Source organism: Borostomias antarcticus, assembly GCF_949987555.1.
Source record: "Borostomias antarcticus genome assembly, chromosome: 5".
In the NCBI taxonomy this organism is placed as follows: domain Eukaryota; kingdom Metazoa; phylum Chordata; class Actinopteri; order Stomiiformes; family Stomiidae; genus Borostomias; species Borostomias antarcticus.
Window position 1 is genome coordinate 7,129,340 of NC_140238.1, and position 19,361 is coordinate 7,148,700.

Sequence of the window (19,361 nt, forward strand, 5' to 3'; positions counted from 1 at the left end):
TGAGCGAGAGAAGCTAAGGGGGAACGGTAGGAAAATAGGATTCACACTAGAATACAGCACTACGGTAGCCATTCATTAATATCTATGTATAGTAACTGGATATTCTCTTTCTGTAACATGTCGCTACAACGGTCTCTTTCGCATCATACGATCCCTTGTGATTGGTTCCTCATCAATGAGTGGGGAATGGACACCATTAAAGAGAAATGGTATTCTAACTCGTATAGAGCATGATAGAGGAAACAGGAGCTGGTCATCTACTGTAGATAATATCTTTATTTAAACAGCCTGGTTATCATACAGCACTGTTAAGCACATGAGGAAAATAAATCCAAATAAAACCATACAGTATATGCACACATCTTCAGCTTCCTGAAAAGATTGATGTATAAAGGTCCACTTAATTATTAAATCATATCTTAGTGCCGTATATTCTCTCCAATAAAATGTACAATATTGTCTCAGGCTATTGCAGTAGCATTTTACTTCTGTGTTTTATTGTCCTACTCGTTGCTGGTAGGAAGCGGCATCTCCTCCATCATTAGTGTTCTATTGTAAATAAATTTGAATAGAATATCCACAGCAAAATGTGATTAGAACAATCCCGGTTTTGAATTGAGCGGTTCCCATAAATAGTTCCTCTTTCAAAGATTAAAGACGTGACAAAGAAGTGTGTGATGCATGTATCTGCCTGGCCTATCGGGTTTCCTCATAGTTAGCACGGTAAATATGCCGTTTTCACCCAATTCTTTACAAGAACTGAGAACAAGATAAATTAATATACATGCATGTTTAGAGAACAGTCTGGATGTAATTTCAAGTAACTGCTGTATAATGTGAAGAGAGAAACGCGGCCGACATTTTAGGAACGTTTCAGAGCCAATATAAACAGATCGCACGACGAGATCTGATTTAACCACACACACACGAGCTGACGATGACAGAGACATATCGGGGTGTGTTCCGTTCTTTTTTTCTGTATTTCAAGAAAAGCGACTTTGGAGAGGAGCGGGGGAACGTTGTTCCGAGTAAAACTCAGAGGTTCCCTCGCGGCAGACATGAGGCCACTCGGCCCTCCCACTCGTCGTCTCCTTCTCTCTGCCCCGGCTGTCTGGACTCCGTTCGGGGGTTGTGGGGGAGGGGAATGGCTGCTCTGGGGAGGGGGCGGGGGAGGCTCCGATTCGCTGCGAGGATGTGTGTGTGTGTGTGTGTGTGTGTGTGTGTGTGTGTGTGTGTGTGTGTGTGTGAGTGTGTGGGCGCTCGTGTGGCTGCGTATCAGGCGGAGCGACGCCGCAGGGCCCTGCTATACGGCGGCACCCTCCGCCCCGGGGGCCCCGCCCAGCACGCACGGGCGCGCCTCTCACAGCATCTGCCACTCGAAGGCGAACATGACGTTGACCACCTCCAGGCTGCGGGCGATCTCCTCCAGGATGCAGTGCTGCTGCCACAGGTGGTGCAGCTTCCTGTAGCGCTCGGGACACAGGTGCAGGGGGTTCCCCCTCCTGGACAACGCATAGATAAACACACAAGCGCACGCACGCGCACACACACACACACGTGCACACGCACACACACGCACACACACACACACACGTCTGTCAGTGATACATGATTCTAACCACACTACTAAGGGTCAGCTTTGGAAAATATACATAAAGTCTAAAATCTTAAGTAACTGTTGAGGTGAGAGAGAGAGAGAGAGAGAGAGAGAGAGAGAGAGAGAGGGAGGGAGACAGAGAGGGAGAGCGAGGGAGAAAGGGAGAGAGAGAGGGAGGGAGGGAGAGAGAGAGAGAGAGATGCCTACCCTAGCTGGGGATCCGTCTCGCCGTAGTCGTCAAGGTAAGGAGCGGGGTACGTGCTCCCTCGCGTCTTACTGGCCATCAGTACGATCTCACACTCCCTTATCCTGATGGGGGGTGGGTAGAACAGTTAACGGTCGGAGCTCTGAACCAGACCCACCCAACCAGGCGTGACCGTACCCCCGCCCCGCCACCCACCTGAGGAACATGCTCACCCCCGCCCCGCCACCCACCTGAGGAACATGCCCACCCATGCCCCGCCACCCACCTGAGGAAAATTTCAAACCCCCGCCCCGCCACCCACCTGAGGAACATGCCCACCCCTGCCCCGCCACCCACCTGAGGAACATGCCCACTCCCGCCCTGCCAGCTTCGTCACCCACCTGAGGAACATGCCCACCCCACCCCCGCCCCGCCACCCACCTGAGGAACATGCCCACCCCCGTCCTGCCACCCACCTGAGGAACATGCCCACCCCCGCCCCGCCACCCACCTGAGGAACATGCCCACCCCCGCCTCACCAGCTTCGTCACCCACCTGAGGAACATGCCCACCCCCGCCTCACCAGCTTCGTCACCCACCTGAGGAACATGCCCACCCCCGCCCCGCCACCCACCTGAGGAACATGCCCACCCCCGCCCTGCCAGCTTCGTGACCCACCTGAGGAACATGCCTACCCCCGTCCTGCCACCCACCTGAGGAACATGCCCACCCCCGCCCGCCAGCTTTGTCACCCACCTGAGGAACATGCCCACCCCCGCCCCGCCAGCTTCGTCACCCACCTGAGGAACATGCCCACCCCCGTCCTGCCACCCACCTGAAGAACATGCCCACCCCCGTCCTGCCACCCACCTGAGGAACATGCCCACCCCCGCCCCGCCAGCTTCGTCACCCACCTGAGGAACATGCCCACCCCCGCCCCACAGGCGGCGGCGTGCGCCGTGCAGGCGCCCACGTCGTCCCCGTCCAGCTGCGTGTTGCAGCAGGTGCTCTGGGAGCACAGCATGGCGCCGCAGAACAGGCACAGGGTGGGGTGCTTCCGCTCGTCATCCGTGGACTTGGGACACCTGGACGAGGACGGAGGACAGAGAAAGAGAGAGAGGGAAAGAGAGAGAGAAAGAGAGAGAGAGAGGGAAAGAAAGAGAGAGAGAGAGAGAGGGAAAGAGAGAGAAAGAGAGAGAGAGAGAGAGAGAGAGAGAGAGAGGGCTTAGGGTAGTGAACCTCCAAAGTGCACTTGTCCAGACCAGGGTGCGCATGAGTGTGGCCGGTTTTTGTGTCGCCCACTTACTGAAAGTGACTGGCTTGATTGAGGAGAGCGCTGTAATCCTCCGGAAGATCGATTAAGCGGTTTCTTCTCCTGGGGTACCTGCAGCCACGGGGGCGAACAATCACATCGGGTCCGGTTTTGAGTCGCGCAGAGACTAGTTACGATACGAGAATTCTCCATGTGAAATCCATCAGGCGGTTGGAGAGTGAGACTGTGAGCTCACCTGATTGTCTGGATTTCCCCTTTCAGGGCTTTGGTCACAGCTGGACTCCCACACCACCTGGGGATCAGAAGAAGGCAATGACTTGTACAGGGGCGGACTGGGGAAACAATTCAGGTCGGGCAACGTAGCCCCAGTCGGCCCACTGAACGGGCTTTCCGATTTGTTGAGTGGGGGGGGGGGGGGGGGGGGGGGGGGTCTGAGCGATTTGTTTGGCCGGGGGGGGCATTCGTGCTCGTGGGCATCCAAGCCGGCCCACACCGGCCAACTTGACGACTGGCCCATCGGGATTCGTCCCGAACGTCCCGATGGCCAGTCCGCCATTGGACTTGTAGGATCATGCCTTGTAGCCTTGTCTAAATGATGCATTTCCTGAACCTACCTCTGTAGTAAGGGAAATACAGTTGCTCTGTGCTCCTGGAAGAGCTGGAACAAATTGGAGGGCAGAGACAGATAACTGCACAGCGCCTCCACCTGGCTTTGAGTTGTAACTGCAACACAGAAAGGTAGACATAATATATGGCTCAACAAAACTCTCACGGAAGCCTGAATTCAACACGTACTGGAGCAGGTGGGAACCTTGAGGGCGCTACCTGCAGTACTGGAGAGCTCCTCTGGAGGTGGCACTCCTGTAAGGCAGTTGAAGAAGAGGGCGGCGCAGCGCAGGAAGGGAGTGACCCCTCGCCTCACCCTGTCGGCCACAGCGCTGCTGGACACGTCAGGCCTCAGTCTGGGACACACGCACACACCCACACGCGCACACACACACACACACACAAAACAATCAACCCTTCTCTCCGCACTAGCTGCTAAGGAGCACTGCGACCTGCGTCTCGGACAGAAGCGCACTGAGAGGAGAGAGGCGTGGCCCTTACCCCTCGGTGATCTGCGACACCGCGGCGTACAACTCCGCCGCCGCCTTCGCCTCCTCACCCTCCTCCCCACACGACACCGCCGGGAAATCTGCGCACGCACGCACACACACACACACGTAGAAAGACGAGGCGAATGGTGAACCCTCGTTTAGTGAACCCCTTGACGAAAACGAAAGAAAACCGAAGTGCGGTCGCGGTCCTACCTGGCGAGGTGAGCAGGACCTGCAGCGTGTGAGCCATGGTGACCAGGTGCAGGATGTGCAGGTGGTTGTAGGCCGAGCTGACGGCGGAGGGCTGCAGGTCCACCGCCTCCTCCTGGTAGAGAGCGGGAACTGACAGCACCAGCGCCACCTGTTGGGCGCGCAGGGAGACAAGCGTTAACGGGAGGGAGGGGCGGGGCGCGAACGGGCGGAGAGACGGACGCCGGCCGACAGGCGGCTCACCAGGAGATGGAAGAAGTCCACGTCCAGGAGAGAGGGAGTGCTCTCTGAACTCATGGCGGGCAGTAAGACTGGAGAGAGAGAGAGAGACAGAGAGAGAGAGAGGAGTGTGTGAGAGAGAAGGAGGGGTGAGAGAGAGAGAGAGAGAGAGAGAGAGGGGAGAGAGAGAGAGGGGAGAGAGAGAGAGAGAGGTGAGAGAGAGGTGAGAGAGAAGTGAGAGAGGGGAGAGGGAGAGGGAGAGAGAGAAAGAGAGAGAGGGGAGAGAGAGAGGGAGAGGGAGAGAGAGAGAGGAGAGAAAGAGAGAGAGAGAGAGGAGACAAATGTTATGACCACAGACATCTTCACAATGACTGACCAGGGTACTGTGGTGGACAGATAAAGCTATCTGGAGAGCGTTTAGTTTAGGCGAACGTACCTCCTAACATGCCGGCGAAGTGCCTCTGGACGACGGTCTGCGAGCTCTTGATTCGCTGGGCCGCAGAGAACTGGACCACCGCCTTCAGTCCGGCCAGCTGAAACGAACACAACACAGCACTCACAACTGACCGGCTACTGCCGAGACCAACGGCACAATTTAACGGAAAGAGGACTTGGACTCCCCGTGGGTCTACGCATGGTATCTCACCTGTCTGTTTTGTAAAGAGCCAAACAGCATCTTGTCCTCCTCCTGCAGCATGTTCTCTGTTAGGAGACAGAACACACACGGGCATGAGCAGAGAGCACTCCAGGTTCAGAGAGAGAAGGAGAGAGAGAAGGAGAGAGAGAGAGAGAGAGAGCGAGAGAGAGACAACATGAGAAGGAGAGGAGGAGAAACGGCAGGTATTGGGGTGGAGTGGAGATCCGGACAGTCTTACCGATGGCCTGGATGGTGAAGGCACAGGTGTTCCAGGTCATGACGGGCACGCGGGGGCACAGCTCGTTGGGCGCCGTCTGCAGCCCCACCCGGTGGACGGTGGTGGCGCACACCGCCAGCATCTCCGCTATGCTGTCCGAGTACTTCCTCCTGCGGAGACACGCACACGCGCCGCGCTCGCCGTCATTCAGAGGCCAACGCGAGTCTCTCAGAAACATCCGGAAAGGACTCAGGGTAGCGACCACTCACGGCTCTTGCACTCCGAAGCTGAGGATGGAGCGGAAATCCGGCTCTCCCTCCCCGCAGAGCCCCGAGGCCCCCGCGTCGCTGACCTCACTGCTGACCTCTGGAACGCACATCAGAAGGGGCCAGAGTTACTCTAGTGACCGGGGGGGGGGGGGGGGTGAGCTGGGGAACTGAGGAATTGACATCATAGGGGGGTTGAATACAGTAGTGTATATTTATATATCCGTACCAGCTCCCTGAGTGACGAACTTGAGTCCTTTGATTCGGGCGGAGAGGACCTGGATCCAGCGTGGGAGGGTCAGCAGCTGTCCCACCAGCTCGGCGTTCTCACTGCAATGAGGCAGAGTCGTTCAGACAACCGGCCTCGCTTCATCTCGGGTTCATCTGTTTTCAATTCGCCCGGTTCGACTCGAGATGTTTTCCTTCCTAAAATAGCGCCGTCGGACGTCACGCATACGCGACCCCCGCGGACATAGAGTGCCCTTGAGTAGCCTCTGTGGTGGAGGCGCGCGGCCGCCGGTCGGAGCGGCGCCCGGAGGGACCTACTAGTTGATGGTCAGCGCCTCCAGGGGGATGAGGGGGACCACGGTGTTGCACAGGGACTTGCAGAGGGGACACAGGTACTCCCCGTTCTCCAGGTCGATGATGAGCTCGGCGTGGAGCCGGTTCCTCGTGGTGTTCTGGACCGCCTCGAAGTACCTGGAACACACAGGCGAGAGTCGCCGCCGGACATGAGTGCGGCGCCGATGGGCCGAGACGCCGAGCGCTCCCGGGGATGGCGCGGCGCCGATCCGAAAAAACGGCGGCGATTTCTACACCGCTACGATTTGACGGCACGCGCTAGCCGTGTGTTTGACTGCAGTGACTCACTTCTGCCAGCAGGTGGCGTGCATGACGTGTCCGCAGCTGCCAGTGTGGGTCCCCACCGCCAGGTCAGGTGGCATGAAGAGGGGGTAGGGCGACGTCTCTTGAGGCACACAGAGAAACACCCAGGGCATGAGCACATCATCTTAACCCGCAAGAAAGACGGCAATGAGATGGGAGACTGACCGTCTGCTGCCTTGTTGGCCAGAGTCTTGCCCCGGCACTGGGTCAGCACCGTGGACCTCTGGACGCAGGCGGTCAGCACCATGGCCGGGGAGCGGGCCTGGACCTCCTGCTCCTCCTGGCACAGGATGCAGGTGAGGACCTCCCTCTCGGCCGGGGTGGACCCTCTGTGAGGCCCCACCGCCACGCACGACTCCCCCAGCTCCATGGCACAGCTACCAGACAGGGGGCGAACGTACGGCATTACTGCAGCAATGTCATGGTCAGAGGGACACAGCACTCCGAAAAGGACCACTGACTTAGATGATGAGCTAATTCTTTTGAAGAGAAAGACTCATTCCAGGAAGAAATACCTAAAAATGACCCCCTAATAATAATAATGCGATTTCAAACGAGAGGCCAATTGAGCTCCCTCTCTCTCTCCCTCTCTCTCTCCCTCCCTCCAGCTCCCTCTCTCTCTCTCTCTCTCCCTCCCTCTCTCTCTCTCTCTCTCTCTTTCTCCCTCCCTCCCTCCCTCCCTCTCTCTCCCTCCCTCCCTCCCTCTCTCCCCCTCCCTCCCTCCCTCTCTCCCTCTCTCCCTCCTCACCTCTCAGCTGTTTCCATGGGCTCTCCCGGAGTCCCACATTCCAGAATGTTGTCATACAGCATCTTGTTGGACTCGATGAAGTTCTTCTGCATGGCCGACATCTGGGCCATGATCTTCTGCCGGTGGAGCTTGGCCGCCTCCGCCTTCCGCTTCCGCTCAGCCTTCTCCTTGTCCTGGACGTTCTACGTTGATCACACACGCACACACACACACGCGGCGGGGTGAGGCTCTCTCAAAGAGCAGCACACAGGAAATGCTCTAGAATAATAACGTCTCTGGATGTCGTCTGCGTGTTCTCCCTACCTCCTCCGGTCTGCTGGTCTCCACACTCACAGAGGCTGCTGGACTGGACTTCTCCCTAAGGCACTTCACCACCACAAACATCTACCAGAGAGGGGAAACGAGACAGGGGAGGTTCACAGAGGAGGAGGAGGTCAAAGGTGAGCTGGCCTCCAGCTGAGTCTGCTCCTCCAGCAGAGCCTGGCCTATCAGGCGCAGGGGCTGTGACACACAGATGACCCCCCCCCCCGCCCCCCCCACCATCTATGCAAATGAGAGGTGACAGATTCCGTCACGTGACCCACCTGCAGTGTCCACTTGATCATGTCTTTCTGAGCCTCCAGGGAGGGAAGGGCCTTGACTTTCGACAGCAGGTGGAACACAGACTTGCCGTGCTCGGAACCGATCCCTGAAAGAGAGACCAGACAGGAAACGTCTCAGAAGCAATGGAGGATGAAAGCTGTGCTCTCTCTCCACATGTTCCAAGGAAGAGCAGAACTAGGAGCGGAGGGACAGCGTTAAAACGACGCTGAGAAGTCGGCACACTCACGACGAGCCTTGAGGCTGAAGTCGAAGGTGACCTCCTCCACGGAGCTGGCCTCCAGCTGGGTCTGCTCCTCCAGCAGAGCCTGGCCTATCAGGTGCAGGGCCTGAGACACACACACGCACATAGGCAGGTACACGCACAGACACACACAAACACATACACGCGCACACATACGCACAGACAGACGCACGCACAGACACACGCACACACAGTGTCAACTACAGCTGGGGCTGAGCAAAAAAGGACAGTGTGGGACAGGGACAGAGACAGAGAAGTAGAGTGAGAGAGTGATAGAGAGAGAGAGCGAGCGAGCGAGAGAGACAGAAGAGAGAGAGAGAGCGAGAGAGAGAGAGAGAGCGAGCGAGCGAGAGAGAGAGCGAGCGAGCGAGCGAGAGAGACAGGAGCGAGAGAGACAGGAGAGAAAGAGACAGAGAGAGAGAGAGACAGAAGAAGAGAGAAAGAGAGAGACAGAGAGAGAGAGAGAGAGAGAGAGAGATACAGACAGAGAGAGAGAGTTGCTGATGGAGAAGGCTCACCCTCTGGATCATGGCCTCTGTCCACTGCGTGGCGCGGTCCTCGGCGGCTCTCTGCAGGACCCTCCTGAGGACGTGGACCAGGACGTCGCAGCAAAGCAGACGCACGATGCTGGAGAAGGCCGGGCAGAAGGGCGGGGGCAGCGGGGGGCGCAGGGCTGGCCGCGGAGGGAGGAGGCACCGAGGGGAAGGACACCAGGGGTTGATGAGTCATGAGTAGACACGGGCGAAAACCACACTGGCTGCATAGAGCAGAGCTGTGTAAAACGATGGGGGTGACGCTCACCTTTATCACTGCCATCCTGAGTCCTCCTCTTCTTCTGGGCGTCCTCCGCCTGCAGAGGTAGAGACAGAATGTTTGCACGCGAGCCACTCGCCAAAACTACGAGAAGCAATGATGACAGGAAGCCGACTGTTTCTAGCGATCATCGTTCTCGACTGAAGAAACGTGTTTCTGAAGTGTTTGGTTTCGCGACAGTGGTGCGGGCAGCTCCGCTCCTACCTTGCTGTGCTGGGATTTCGAGTAGTGGTAGTAGAACGGGTTGAATTCCGCCAGACATTCCTTTTTCACTTCATACAAGCCATGTCCGGAGACGCCAGGTTTCCTGGAGAGGGAGGTCAAACGGTCAGTGTGTACATTCTCCTCTGACCACTAATGACCTCACCCTTGTGTTGATCCTCTGTCCACTCACTTGAAAGTGGCCACTTTGGGGATGACCGTTTCCAGGCCGGTTTCATGGCTCTCCTGTGAAGAGAGAGAGAGAGAGAGAGAGAGACAGGACAGTCAGGAGTGGCTCGTTAACGTTGCGCCGGGATCTGGAAGGTTTGTAACGGCGCGGCGTCTCACGTTCTCCGGCAGGCGGTTGACCAGGCCGCTGTGGGCCATGGGCTCGATGCACAGCAGGTGGATCACGTCCCTCATCGTCACGTCCTCCTTGGTCACGTGACTGATCCCTGGGACGTATCGCTCCCCTGGGGCACATCAGAAACACTCTGGGTGAGATATCATACAAGAGCGACACAGACAAGACCGACATTTTCTTTACAAGAGTCGATATTGAGAATACGACTCGGAACACTTACCGATGATGATTATAAGGAGGTAGAGCATCTCTTCGGTTAACCGGTTCCACTGTTTGAGGAGTTCCTACCCAGATAAAATAGAGTTTACCATTATACCAATTATAGTACCATAGAATGATTTACCGCTATACTAGTCTCATGATACCAGACACCGCCTCCAAAAGTCTGGAGACATCTCCATTGAAAATCGTTGCTAGAACAGCGCCGAAAACTGACACTACCAATCAGCACCACTGCCTACATCTCCAATAGGGTGAAGGGCCCGCCTTACCGGAAATGTTGTGCTCCAAACAAACTGGAGTGGACAAATGTCTTCAGTCTCTAGTGGAGCGCAGCGTTTAGAAACTGACTTACTGACTTATGAGTCTACCATTATATCAACTATAGTAACACAGAATAATTTAACATTATATACCAACTATAGTACCGCAGAATCATTTCCTATCAACAGGTAGGTGTGGATTTTTCTTACTTGGTCCTTGCTTGAGGTACTTCCATTAAAAACGTCAAAGAGCTCAAATTTCAGCAAGATCAGCATGAGAAAGTGGTTGGGGTCCATTTTGGAAGCAGCAATCTGGGAAACATTTGAGAAGACGGGTCAATTTCTATTTGTTAGTAAACCAACAAGACCTGAAGTGCACTGCGTTAAGAGTCCTTATCAAACATCTCCTCTTGATGGAAACTAACCTGTAGCATGACGATGTCCTTATCAAACATCTCATCCCTGCATTTCACATCCTGGTAGTAATAAACCTGGAAACAACATCACAATCCGTCAGTCCCCTCAAACCAATAGGTGTCACTAATCCTGAAGCTCGGTCAGATGACGGCAGCACCTCTAACATCACCGGATGTCTCTCACCTGGCTGACCAGCGAGAGGCCGTTCCGGCGCCACATCTCGGCAGAGACCTGGGCGGCCAGCACCACGCAGCGCAGAGGCTGCTCGGCGAACTGGGTGAAGTCACAGCTCTCCTGAAACACAGACAACACGACTGACCGACTGACCGACCGACCGACCAACCGACTGACCGACCGACCAACCGGCTAGCCGGCATGCCAGCTGGCAATACAACGACCTTACTGACTCAGTAACTCAGCTCCGACTGACTCCATCACTAAGCACATTTGGAACTCAATCGTACGGTGAACAATACGCCTCGATAAGATCATGTCCGATATCACTTACGGGCTTGACGTACTCGTGGAGGCGTTTGACTGCGCCGGTCCTGCACAGGTTCACGTACAGCCCTGGAGACGAGCAGGAAGTGCTATTAGAGGTTTTACAAACGACGCATGTACAGAGTAACACACACACAGGAACAAAAAGGTACAACGAGATCCTATCGAAAAAAACGAGCCACATTCCACAGTCCACAGTGCATTGAGCAGAGCAGAGGCAGACAGGGGGACAGAGGAGCTCTCCTCCTTCCTCACCAGCGAGCAGCCTGGTGATGGGCAGGTAGATGCTGACTGGCTCCTGGGACACCTTGTAAGGGTGGATGTTGAGGATGTGCTTGCACATGTAGTAGTCTGTGGGCTCGCTGCCGAAGGGCTGGTTGCTGCAGCGCATCAGCGCCTTGTGGCACTCCTTGAAGGCCTGGAGCAGCACCGTACCCTGGGGGGGGGGGGGGGGGGGGCAGACGAACACACAGACACGCGGTCAGGGACGGACAGACGCGGCGGCGGAAGACAAGGGGGGACGCCGTGCGCATCGGGGTTCTGTGGCCGGCCGGTGGGGTCTCGAGGGACTCACGTCGGACGAGCACCAGTCCTGGAACATGGCCAGGATGTGTCGCAGCTGGATCTGGATGGAGAAGCCGGCCTCCCACTCCGGCTCCACCTCGATGTGCTGACCAAACTGACGCTTGACCTCCTCCATACCCTGACCAGAGCAACGCTGGGTTAAGCAGACATCTAAGGCCTCAAGTCATATTTACAGGCAACTGCATTACATTACTGTGTACATATCTAGTGTATATCACAAACATTATAATGCATACAACAGATATCTCACCCATGGGATTACATAATACACCCATGCCTTTATTTGTACAGCCAGTACCACCCCCCACACAGGTTATTTATATCTATATTAATAGCATGTACATAACACATAAACATAACCTGTACCTTTATTTGTATAGCTCATAACGGAGACGGCAGCAATATTTCACCATACACTGTACCTTATACATTGTGACAAATCAGAATCTGAATACATGAGTCTGTCCTTCCGACGGGGGACGGTACCTGCATGCAGCTGAGGAGCCCCAGGAAGACGCGGAAGCCCTCCAGGAACTGGGTCCTCAGCAGCTCGGTCCACACCGAAGGCTTGCTGATCAGAATGTACCTGGGAGAGGGAGGGGGGACACGACCATGTGGGCTGAGCACCAGCTACAGTAGCAGGCATAAGGGGAGTCTTCTTGAAGGGGCGTCACTGGCCGTCGCCCTCCTCACCTGAGATCGTGGAAGATCTGGATGCGGAAGAACTTGTCGGAGTTGTAGCCCTGGAAGTGGAAGCGGAGGTTGGCGTCCAGGTGTTCGCAGAGCATCTCCATCAGCGTGTCGACGATCACCTTGATCACGTTCCCCTCCTCGATCAGATGCCTGGCCTGGACGCACGGACACAAGGTTCACGCTTTCAACTGGTCACCACATGGTAGTCAGTACAGGCTGGAATACATGGGCAGAACAGGGTCTGTCTATATATATATATATAGAGAGAGAGAGAGAGAGAGAGAGAGAGAGAGAGAGAGAGAGAGAGAGAGAGAGAGAGAGAGAGAGAGAGAGAGAGAGAGAGAGAGAGAGAGATGCATGTAGGCGTATGTGCGTATGTATGTATGTATGTATGTATGTATGTATGTATGTATGTATGTATGTATGTATGTATCCTTATTTGGTCAATAAATGTTTTGATATATATATATATATAATTACAATACACAACACAACAATAGTAGTCTTTAAATTTAAGTAAGGATTGTTTGTTCCTCATGGCTTTAAGTCATCTGTCTGAGAGAGAGAGAAACCCTTACCAGTGTGGGTACGGTGAAGATCTGCACAGACAGAGCTGTGATGGATATACTTCTCTCATGGTCATCACTGATGAAGTCCTTCTGGAGCTGTTTATAGTGCTGAGGTCAGGACGCAGAGGAGAGAGGGTTTCTGGGTTAGAAACAGCACTGACAGCACAAAAGACAAAGAGGGAATTTCTGAGATTCGTACCTTGGTGAACTCTATTGCGAAAAGCCTCTTGTACTCCGTCTCCATCAGTAAGCTACAGAAAATCAACTCATGGACTATCTTGCGACCTCCTGTAGGAATTAAGGAAAAGGAAGAGGAAGATCTTAGCTAATATTACACCCCATTTTTGGGTGGACAACTTTGAATCTGAATGGCGGCAAGTTCAAATCGGTGGCAAGACCCTGGTTCGGCCTCATTTTCATCCAAGGGGGGGGTCCACATGCGTGTTCTTCCTATTCACTACAATATGATGTTGTCATGGTGCTCTGCTCTGGTCTATCTGGTCTATCGCTGGACTGGAGAATAATACCATACCAACCAAGAGGGTGCGCTGTTTCCCCAATAACAAGCCCTGGATTACTAGTAAAGTGAAAGCCCTACTGAACAAGCAAAAGAGGACTTTTAAGGCAAAGGACCAGAAGACTTTGACAAAGGCCACTAGGCCGAAACGTCTGATTGATCAAATCACCCAGCATCGAGAGCTTGAGTGTGCGGTTTCATTTCTTTTTACAGTATATTTCAGCCGTTACCGGCACTTCTCCAAGACCACGGTGTGCGTTTTCTCCTTTTTCCTCATTCTCAAGTGCCTTCAACACCAATCTTGGAAAGCATGTTGATGGTCGATGCATGTGGACGCCCCCCTGGTGAACTGGATTACGGTCTACTTTACTGGTAGACCACAGTATGTGAGACTTCAGGACTGTGTGTCAGACTGGTCAGCAACACTGGAGCCTCACACAGTATTGTCCCCCCCCCTCCTGAAAGACTAAAAAAGTCTAAAATAGCGGACTTTTAGATCGCGGCTAACGGACATTTTCTGACTGGGAGAGATCATGAAATGAAAATATTTTCTGTTGCTGTAGCTAGCTACATAAGTAAACCACAGTATAGTGTATGTCTTCTGATGTTAGTAATTACAGTAAGTAGGCCAACATTAGCTGGGATATGAGTTGTGAACTAAATATGTATTCAAGTTGGTTCAAATTTTTCCCATTTAGGCTATGCATTTTCAGCAATGCTTTTGCGATTTAGCATTCACGTGCATTTTCTGCAGGAAATGTATTTTTTTCTAGTAATATGTTTTTATTTGTTGTAAATATTGTTAATGTTTAATTACGTAAGCACTCATTTCATCTCAGCTCAGTGAAGAGAAATGCACCGATATAAAAAAACATGGATATCTAACAAACACCTTACGTCTATGACAACACTGTTGACACCATGTATCCATGACAGGCACGCCCCGTGATAACAGTAGTAGTTTCGGGGGGCCTACCACCCCCCCTCGAAAAAAATCCTAGGGGGAAGACTGGACTCAGAGACTCAAGTCTTAGTGGCAGTAGTTACAGAAGGAAGAATGCTGGTCGAACGGAGGGCCATCATGGACAATGTCTCCCACCCTCTTCATGACACTCTGGTCAGACAGAGGAGCACCTTCGGCGGCAGACTGATTCTGCCAAGGTGCTCTATAGAGCGCGTCTGTAGGTCCTTCCTACTAGCTGCCACCAGACTGTTCAGTGCATCCCCTGACTGGCTGGACGGACCTGAGCCAGCTTGGAGTGGGCCGAGACGGTTTGTTTTGGTGCTCAGACGTTTCTTAGACATGACGGTTAACATTATTGATATGACTTGAATTTACACACAACTTGACTTGACTGAGCCGACAGCCTGATTGACTTGAATTGACTACAGCTGAGATTGTGGACTCTCATTTTTACTACTTTTTTTTTTTTTACTACTACTCCGTCAGACATGGACCCGCCCGGACAACTTGCCTTTGTAGAGCATGGAGTCATGCAGCATGAGCTGGCTGATGAGGCTGGGCCGGTCCCCCTCTCCGCTGGGCTCCAGAGCTACCTGGCAGAACACCTGCCTAAAACCCCCTGACAAACACAACACGACCAGATCAGAACACATAACTGGACTATCACCTTCAACTCAACTTCGGTTTAGGGCATACGATTTCACATGATTGCAAGACTAAATCTGAGATGTCCAGGAAGCAGATTACAGGTGTAGATTTTTGTATCAGTGAATGGTGGACGCAGCTGCCATACCGGAGTCTGAGCCAACGATCTGCTGGAACCAGGTCCCCAGACGCAAGGCGAAGCTCTGGTGGGCCATGACGGCCGAGTGGAGGATCTCCACGCGCAGGGGCTGCAGGGAGATGTGCTCCGAGTTGGACTGCAACGCAAAGCAGGGTTCAGAGAGCTGCCCTCTGGGACTTGAACCAGGAAACGCTGACATGGTGATGATGACCCATTGCATTCATAAAGGATGTGGTTGAGGTTTACCCTGATGAGATCTCTGGCTTGCTGGCAAGAATGGAGGGTCCCTCGCTTCACTGCCCGGCGCCCCTGCGTTCAGACGATCATTGTCAGTTTCAAGTCCATATATCATACCGACATCATCTCGCCACCTGTACCTCTACATTAGAGTGCCATAATTTCTGTGTATTTGTTAGTAGCACCATGTAACAGGTGTAATACATGAGTAGCTTGTTTTAGCATATTTTAAAACCTCTGTGACCTGGATGCATTTGCGCAGAAAGGCAATTCAAAATAGTTTTGGGTAGAAACATTTGTATCAGGCACTGGTAACACATTTAATACTTTTTTCTGCAGGTATATGTTATTTTTAATATCCATAATAGCGGAAATAAATAAAAAACTGAAAAAAAATTGAAATACACCATAGTAAGGAGAATATTGTAAAGTAATTGTTAATATACAGTGCACTGATCATTACAGGAGGATAGCATTTGTTTGTATTTTTATACCTAACTAATGACTGATGACAGAACACAGAAAGTACCTCTTTATCGATGAGGGCTGTGTGTGTCTGGGCCTCTGTTTGGTCGCAATGAACCGAGCGCTGCAGGGTGTAGATCACGTGGTCGTAGGAGTGGTGCTCGTCATTGTACAGCACGCAGTAATACGTGTTCTCCTTCACCCTGTACAATGGGACACAGTCAGACAGACAGACAGTCGTAAAACATGGCTGTAATCAAACCCGTTGGGATCTACGATACCGGACTGAACCGCTGGCGTTAGCTGCGGGTACGGGGGCCACGGGTACGGGGGCTGCCGGTGCGTGGCGGCGGTACCTGGGCTGCAGCTCTGCTGACAGCTCGCCGTTCTCCTCCCAGACCAGCAGGTCTGTGGCGTAGCGCAGCAGCACCTGGAACAGCTTCTGAGCGCGCTCGCGCAGACCCGGCTCCAGCACGCACTCCTCCTGGGGGAATTACACGCCGTAATCAGCTATTACGCTATAATCAGTAACGTCTGTGAAAAGAACACGTTAATTACACAGCCGTCTCACAAGACGAATGGAAGCGTATTTTCTCACATGATTAAGACAAAAGATGAGAGTGGAGATTGGGTCGAAAATGCTTCCAGGACACGTACTGTATAAACAATACAGTACGTGTATAAACAATGTATAACTTGGCCAGCGTTCAAGATCATCAGATACTGTAAATGTTATTACAATAGCCCCACTAACTACCTACTACTTCAGCTCTAAATGGACACTCTTGATTTTAAAGTTAAACCACATACTGTTTTCAGTAATAGCTCCATCAAGAATAAGGCAAACAATTTCACCATATAAGACCACAACTGACATCCTACAGAGTCAATCACCATGCCTTGAGGACACAAAGCCAAACGCAGCAACATGGGAATTTAGACAAGCGTTCAACATCTGACACATGGGCAAAACATACACACACCGCGTGGATGTTTATTACCACCTCGCACAACCTTGTCAGAATAGGGTCTGGAATCTATCACAGAGCATTAGGGTCTCGGCCCTCGCTCGTCTGAGAGATGTCGTGTTTCCGGCCGTCGTCTTGGGAGGTGCCACTGTTACAGACGCAGACAGGACGCCAGGAAGCAGCACACAGGCCAGCGCTGGGCCCCCTGTCAGACCCGCAGCCTTTAGCACAAGCACCTGCTGTTTAGGGAAACAGACGATTAACCGCAGGCGCAGGGGCCAGCCGTGTTTGTTCAAGGAACCTGGGTCTGATCTTATCAGAGGAAAAGTCCAGTGATCGTCGCACGCTGAGAAAAGCAATGACAGCCGACACCTGGGAGGCATACAAGGCTCTGTTGTCTGTCTACACTGTTGCACCGTTTGGTCCTGTGTAACCGGTTATAACATTAGAGCTGAATTTTGTTCAATAACTACTGTCAAAGCAAATGACTGTGAATCCGCCCTACTACCTCGATATAGTAAACCGCAAGCAAACTCCAGTCAAATGAGATGAACGACAAAGCCATGACTCCACATAATGAAAGATGTGGACCACGGACACAACATCCCCGTTCTCATCCCGAGGCTTGTTGTCCTCCGTGTATCCACCCTCCACCCCCTTTCCTCATTCCAGCTCTAATTCATTCAGTGACGCAGGTCAGCTAAGTGTCATTTTCCCAGACACATGCTTGTTTCCGGAGCCACAGGGCTGGCCAACAGAGCATTATCCAGATTTAGGCAGGACAAGATGTATTCAGGAGTTCACTGACATTGAGTGGAAAAGAAAACATGACCGCCCCCCCCCCCCCCATCACCCCCTTTCCAGATATTGTGTAACGCACCGTTTCCATGGCAGCGGCAGCCCCTGAGTCGTGTTTGGAGCAGCAGGGACCGGTCTTCCAGGCCTCCAGGTCACCGCAGTCACAGAAACCCCCGCCTGATGAAGCATGCATCTGGAAAACACACACACACACACACGCACACACACACGCAGACACACACACACACACACACACACACACACACAGACACAGACACACACAGACAGACACACACAGACAGACACACACACACACACACACACACAGACACACACACAGACACACACACATTACTGAGGGACAGCAATAGATGGGAACTTTACAGCAGAGACTGAGGAACATTATTAACTAATCTAAAATTATTAACTATATCTAATCTGACAACAAATTTATGAATGACATTGTGATAAAAGGAAGATTAGTTTAGAACCTACTTTGTAACGATGGCCCTTGTGCACGCTGTCCTGGAAGCAGTCCATGCAAAGCACACATGTGGGGTCTATCGCACAGTCCCTGCAAACAGGCCCGTTGGTCATTTGATCATCCACATGTCAACAGATGGGTGAAAAAACCTTCAAGCCTACACCTACACACACACTAGCATACAGTCACACTCACACACCTGAGACAAAGTTCACCTATGAATTATTCACTATAGCCACTTAGCCCTAATTCACAGGTGTTGTCGTGTGAGTCGAGGTGATCAAGTTCACAAATTAAATCACTGAGGAGAGAAGCACGATGATCTCTTCTATATCTGCATTTAGATTTTACTTTAACTCTGAATGATCAGGAATCTTGGATGCATCCGTGGCCCTCTACCTGCAGGAGTAGACTGTCTCTCCCTCTTTGAAGACACGTCCGCAGAGCTGGGAGGAGGTGCTGCCCTGCTTGAGCTTCTCCAAGCCGACCCTGGGGTCCTCGCCAAACAGAAAGTACTCCAGGGGCTCTAGAAGGCGGCTCTGCACCAGCTCCTCCTCCTCCTGGGGATTGGACTCCAACTCCAAGCAGTAGATCAGCGGCACCTGCTCCGCAAGGTAGCGGAGGAGCTCTGCCCCGCTGTCCGCAGCATCCCTCCATCTCTGCAGGACACCCGGGAGGGGGAGAGTGTGACACTTACTGTATTATTACGCTGCCAAGGAGTCATCTCTCTTTACCCGAGGCAGCTAAATTGACAGCCACTTGTCGTAATGAGAGTCAAAGTGTAAAATCAGTCTTAACGCTTTAACTGTGTTGCCAGTGGCTTTGTGTGCATTAAATAACGTACGTGCTATCAGGAGCTATCTTGGAATAAAACGCTGTAACTCACGCAATCCGACAGGACCGCAGCTTGCTTTATGAATACATATAGTTGCTCGTTCGATATGTGCAGTGAAAAATTCGACTTGATCCGAAAAGGCCAGGAATAACACATTCCCAGACATACTCAAAACATAACCATCTAGCTAACGTTAGCTAGCCACTTAGCTAGTTTTCAACAGTCCTAGCTGGTTAGCATTGGGGTGCGCAGGCAGAACCCGAATCGATTGTTATGGGAACTATCGTTATACCTTTCAAATATCACATGTAAACATGTCGCATATAAGCTACTCAAAATATACCATGTGTGATACACCACGCTTGTCCAACGTACATCAAGGATAACATACCTTGCTGAGCTCTAGCCCGTTTAAGGATTTTTCACCTTCCGCCATATTCCTTATGCCGTAAAGACTGTTACTAGGGAAATATTGTGGCGTGAGCGATGCCTTTTTGCGACGGTCCT

The 19,361-nt window shown here is 52.5% G+C and overlaps 1 protein-coding gene across 1 annotated transcript; it reads right to left on the minus strand.

Moving 5' to 3' along the window:
- Positions 1 to 272: 272 nt before the first annotated feature.
- ubr1 (ubiquitin protein ligase E3 component n-recognin 1) lies at positions 273 to 19,296 on the minus strand. Its single transcript, XM_084438831.1, has 47 exons — positions 19,246 to 19,296; positions 18,419 to 18,678; positions 18,031 to 18,109; positions 17,618 to 17,728; positions 16,126 to 16,253; positions 15,834 to 15,972; positions 15,314 to 15,376; positions 15,077 to 15,203; positions 14,795 to 14,902; positions 13,002 to 13,090; positions 12,812 to 12,910; positions 12,234 to 12,388; positions 12,027 to 12,126; positions 11,530 to 11,658; positions 11,211 to 11,391; positions 10,963 to 11,024; positions 10,638 to 10,748; positions 10,463 to 10,528; positions 10,248 to 10,349; positions 9,776 to 9,839; positions 9,540 to 9,664; positions 9,385 to 9,437; positions 9,195 to 9,297; positions 8,979 to 9,027; positions 8,696 to 8,850; positions 8,163 to 8,262; positions 7,918 to 8,021; positions 7,637 to 7,717; positions 7,334 to 7,515; positions 6,751 to 6,962; positions 6,571 to 6,667; positions 6,247 to 6,399; positions 5,930 to 6,030; positions 5,704 to 5,800; positions 5,456 to 5,604; positions 5,227 to 5,282; positions 5,017 to 5,113; positions 4,605 to 4,672; positions 4,365 to 4,512; positions 4,162 to 4,249; positions 3,880 to 4,016; positions 3,669 to 3,777; positions 3,290 to 3,346; positions 3,088 to 3,165; positions 2,696 to 2,866; positions 1,805 to 1,906; positions 273 to 1,502 (listed from the first exon to the last, which is right to left on the minus strand). The coding sequence occupies exons 1-47, from the start codon at positions 19,288 to 19,290 to the stop codon at positions 1,361 to 1,363; spliced, it is 5,232 nt and encodes a 1,743-aa protein (XP_084294957.1). The 5' UTR covers positions 19,291 to 19,296; the 3' UTR covers positions 273 to 1,360.
- Positions 19,297 to 19,361: the final 65 nt, after the last annotated feature.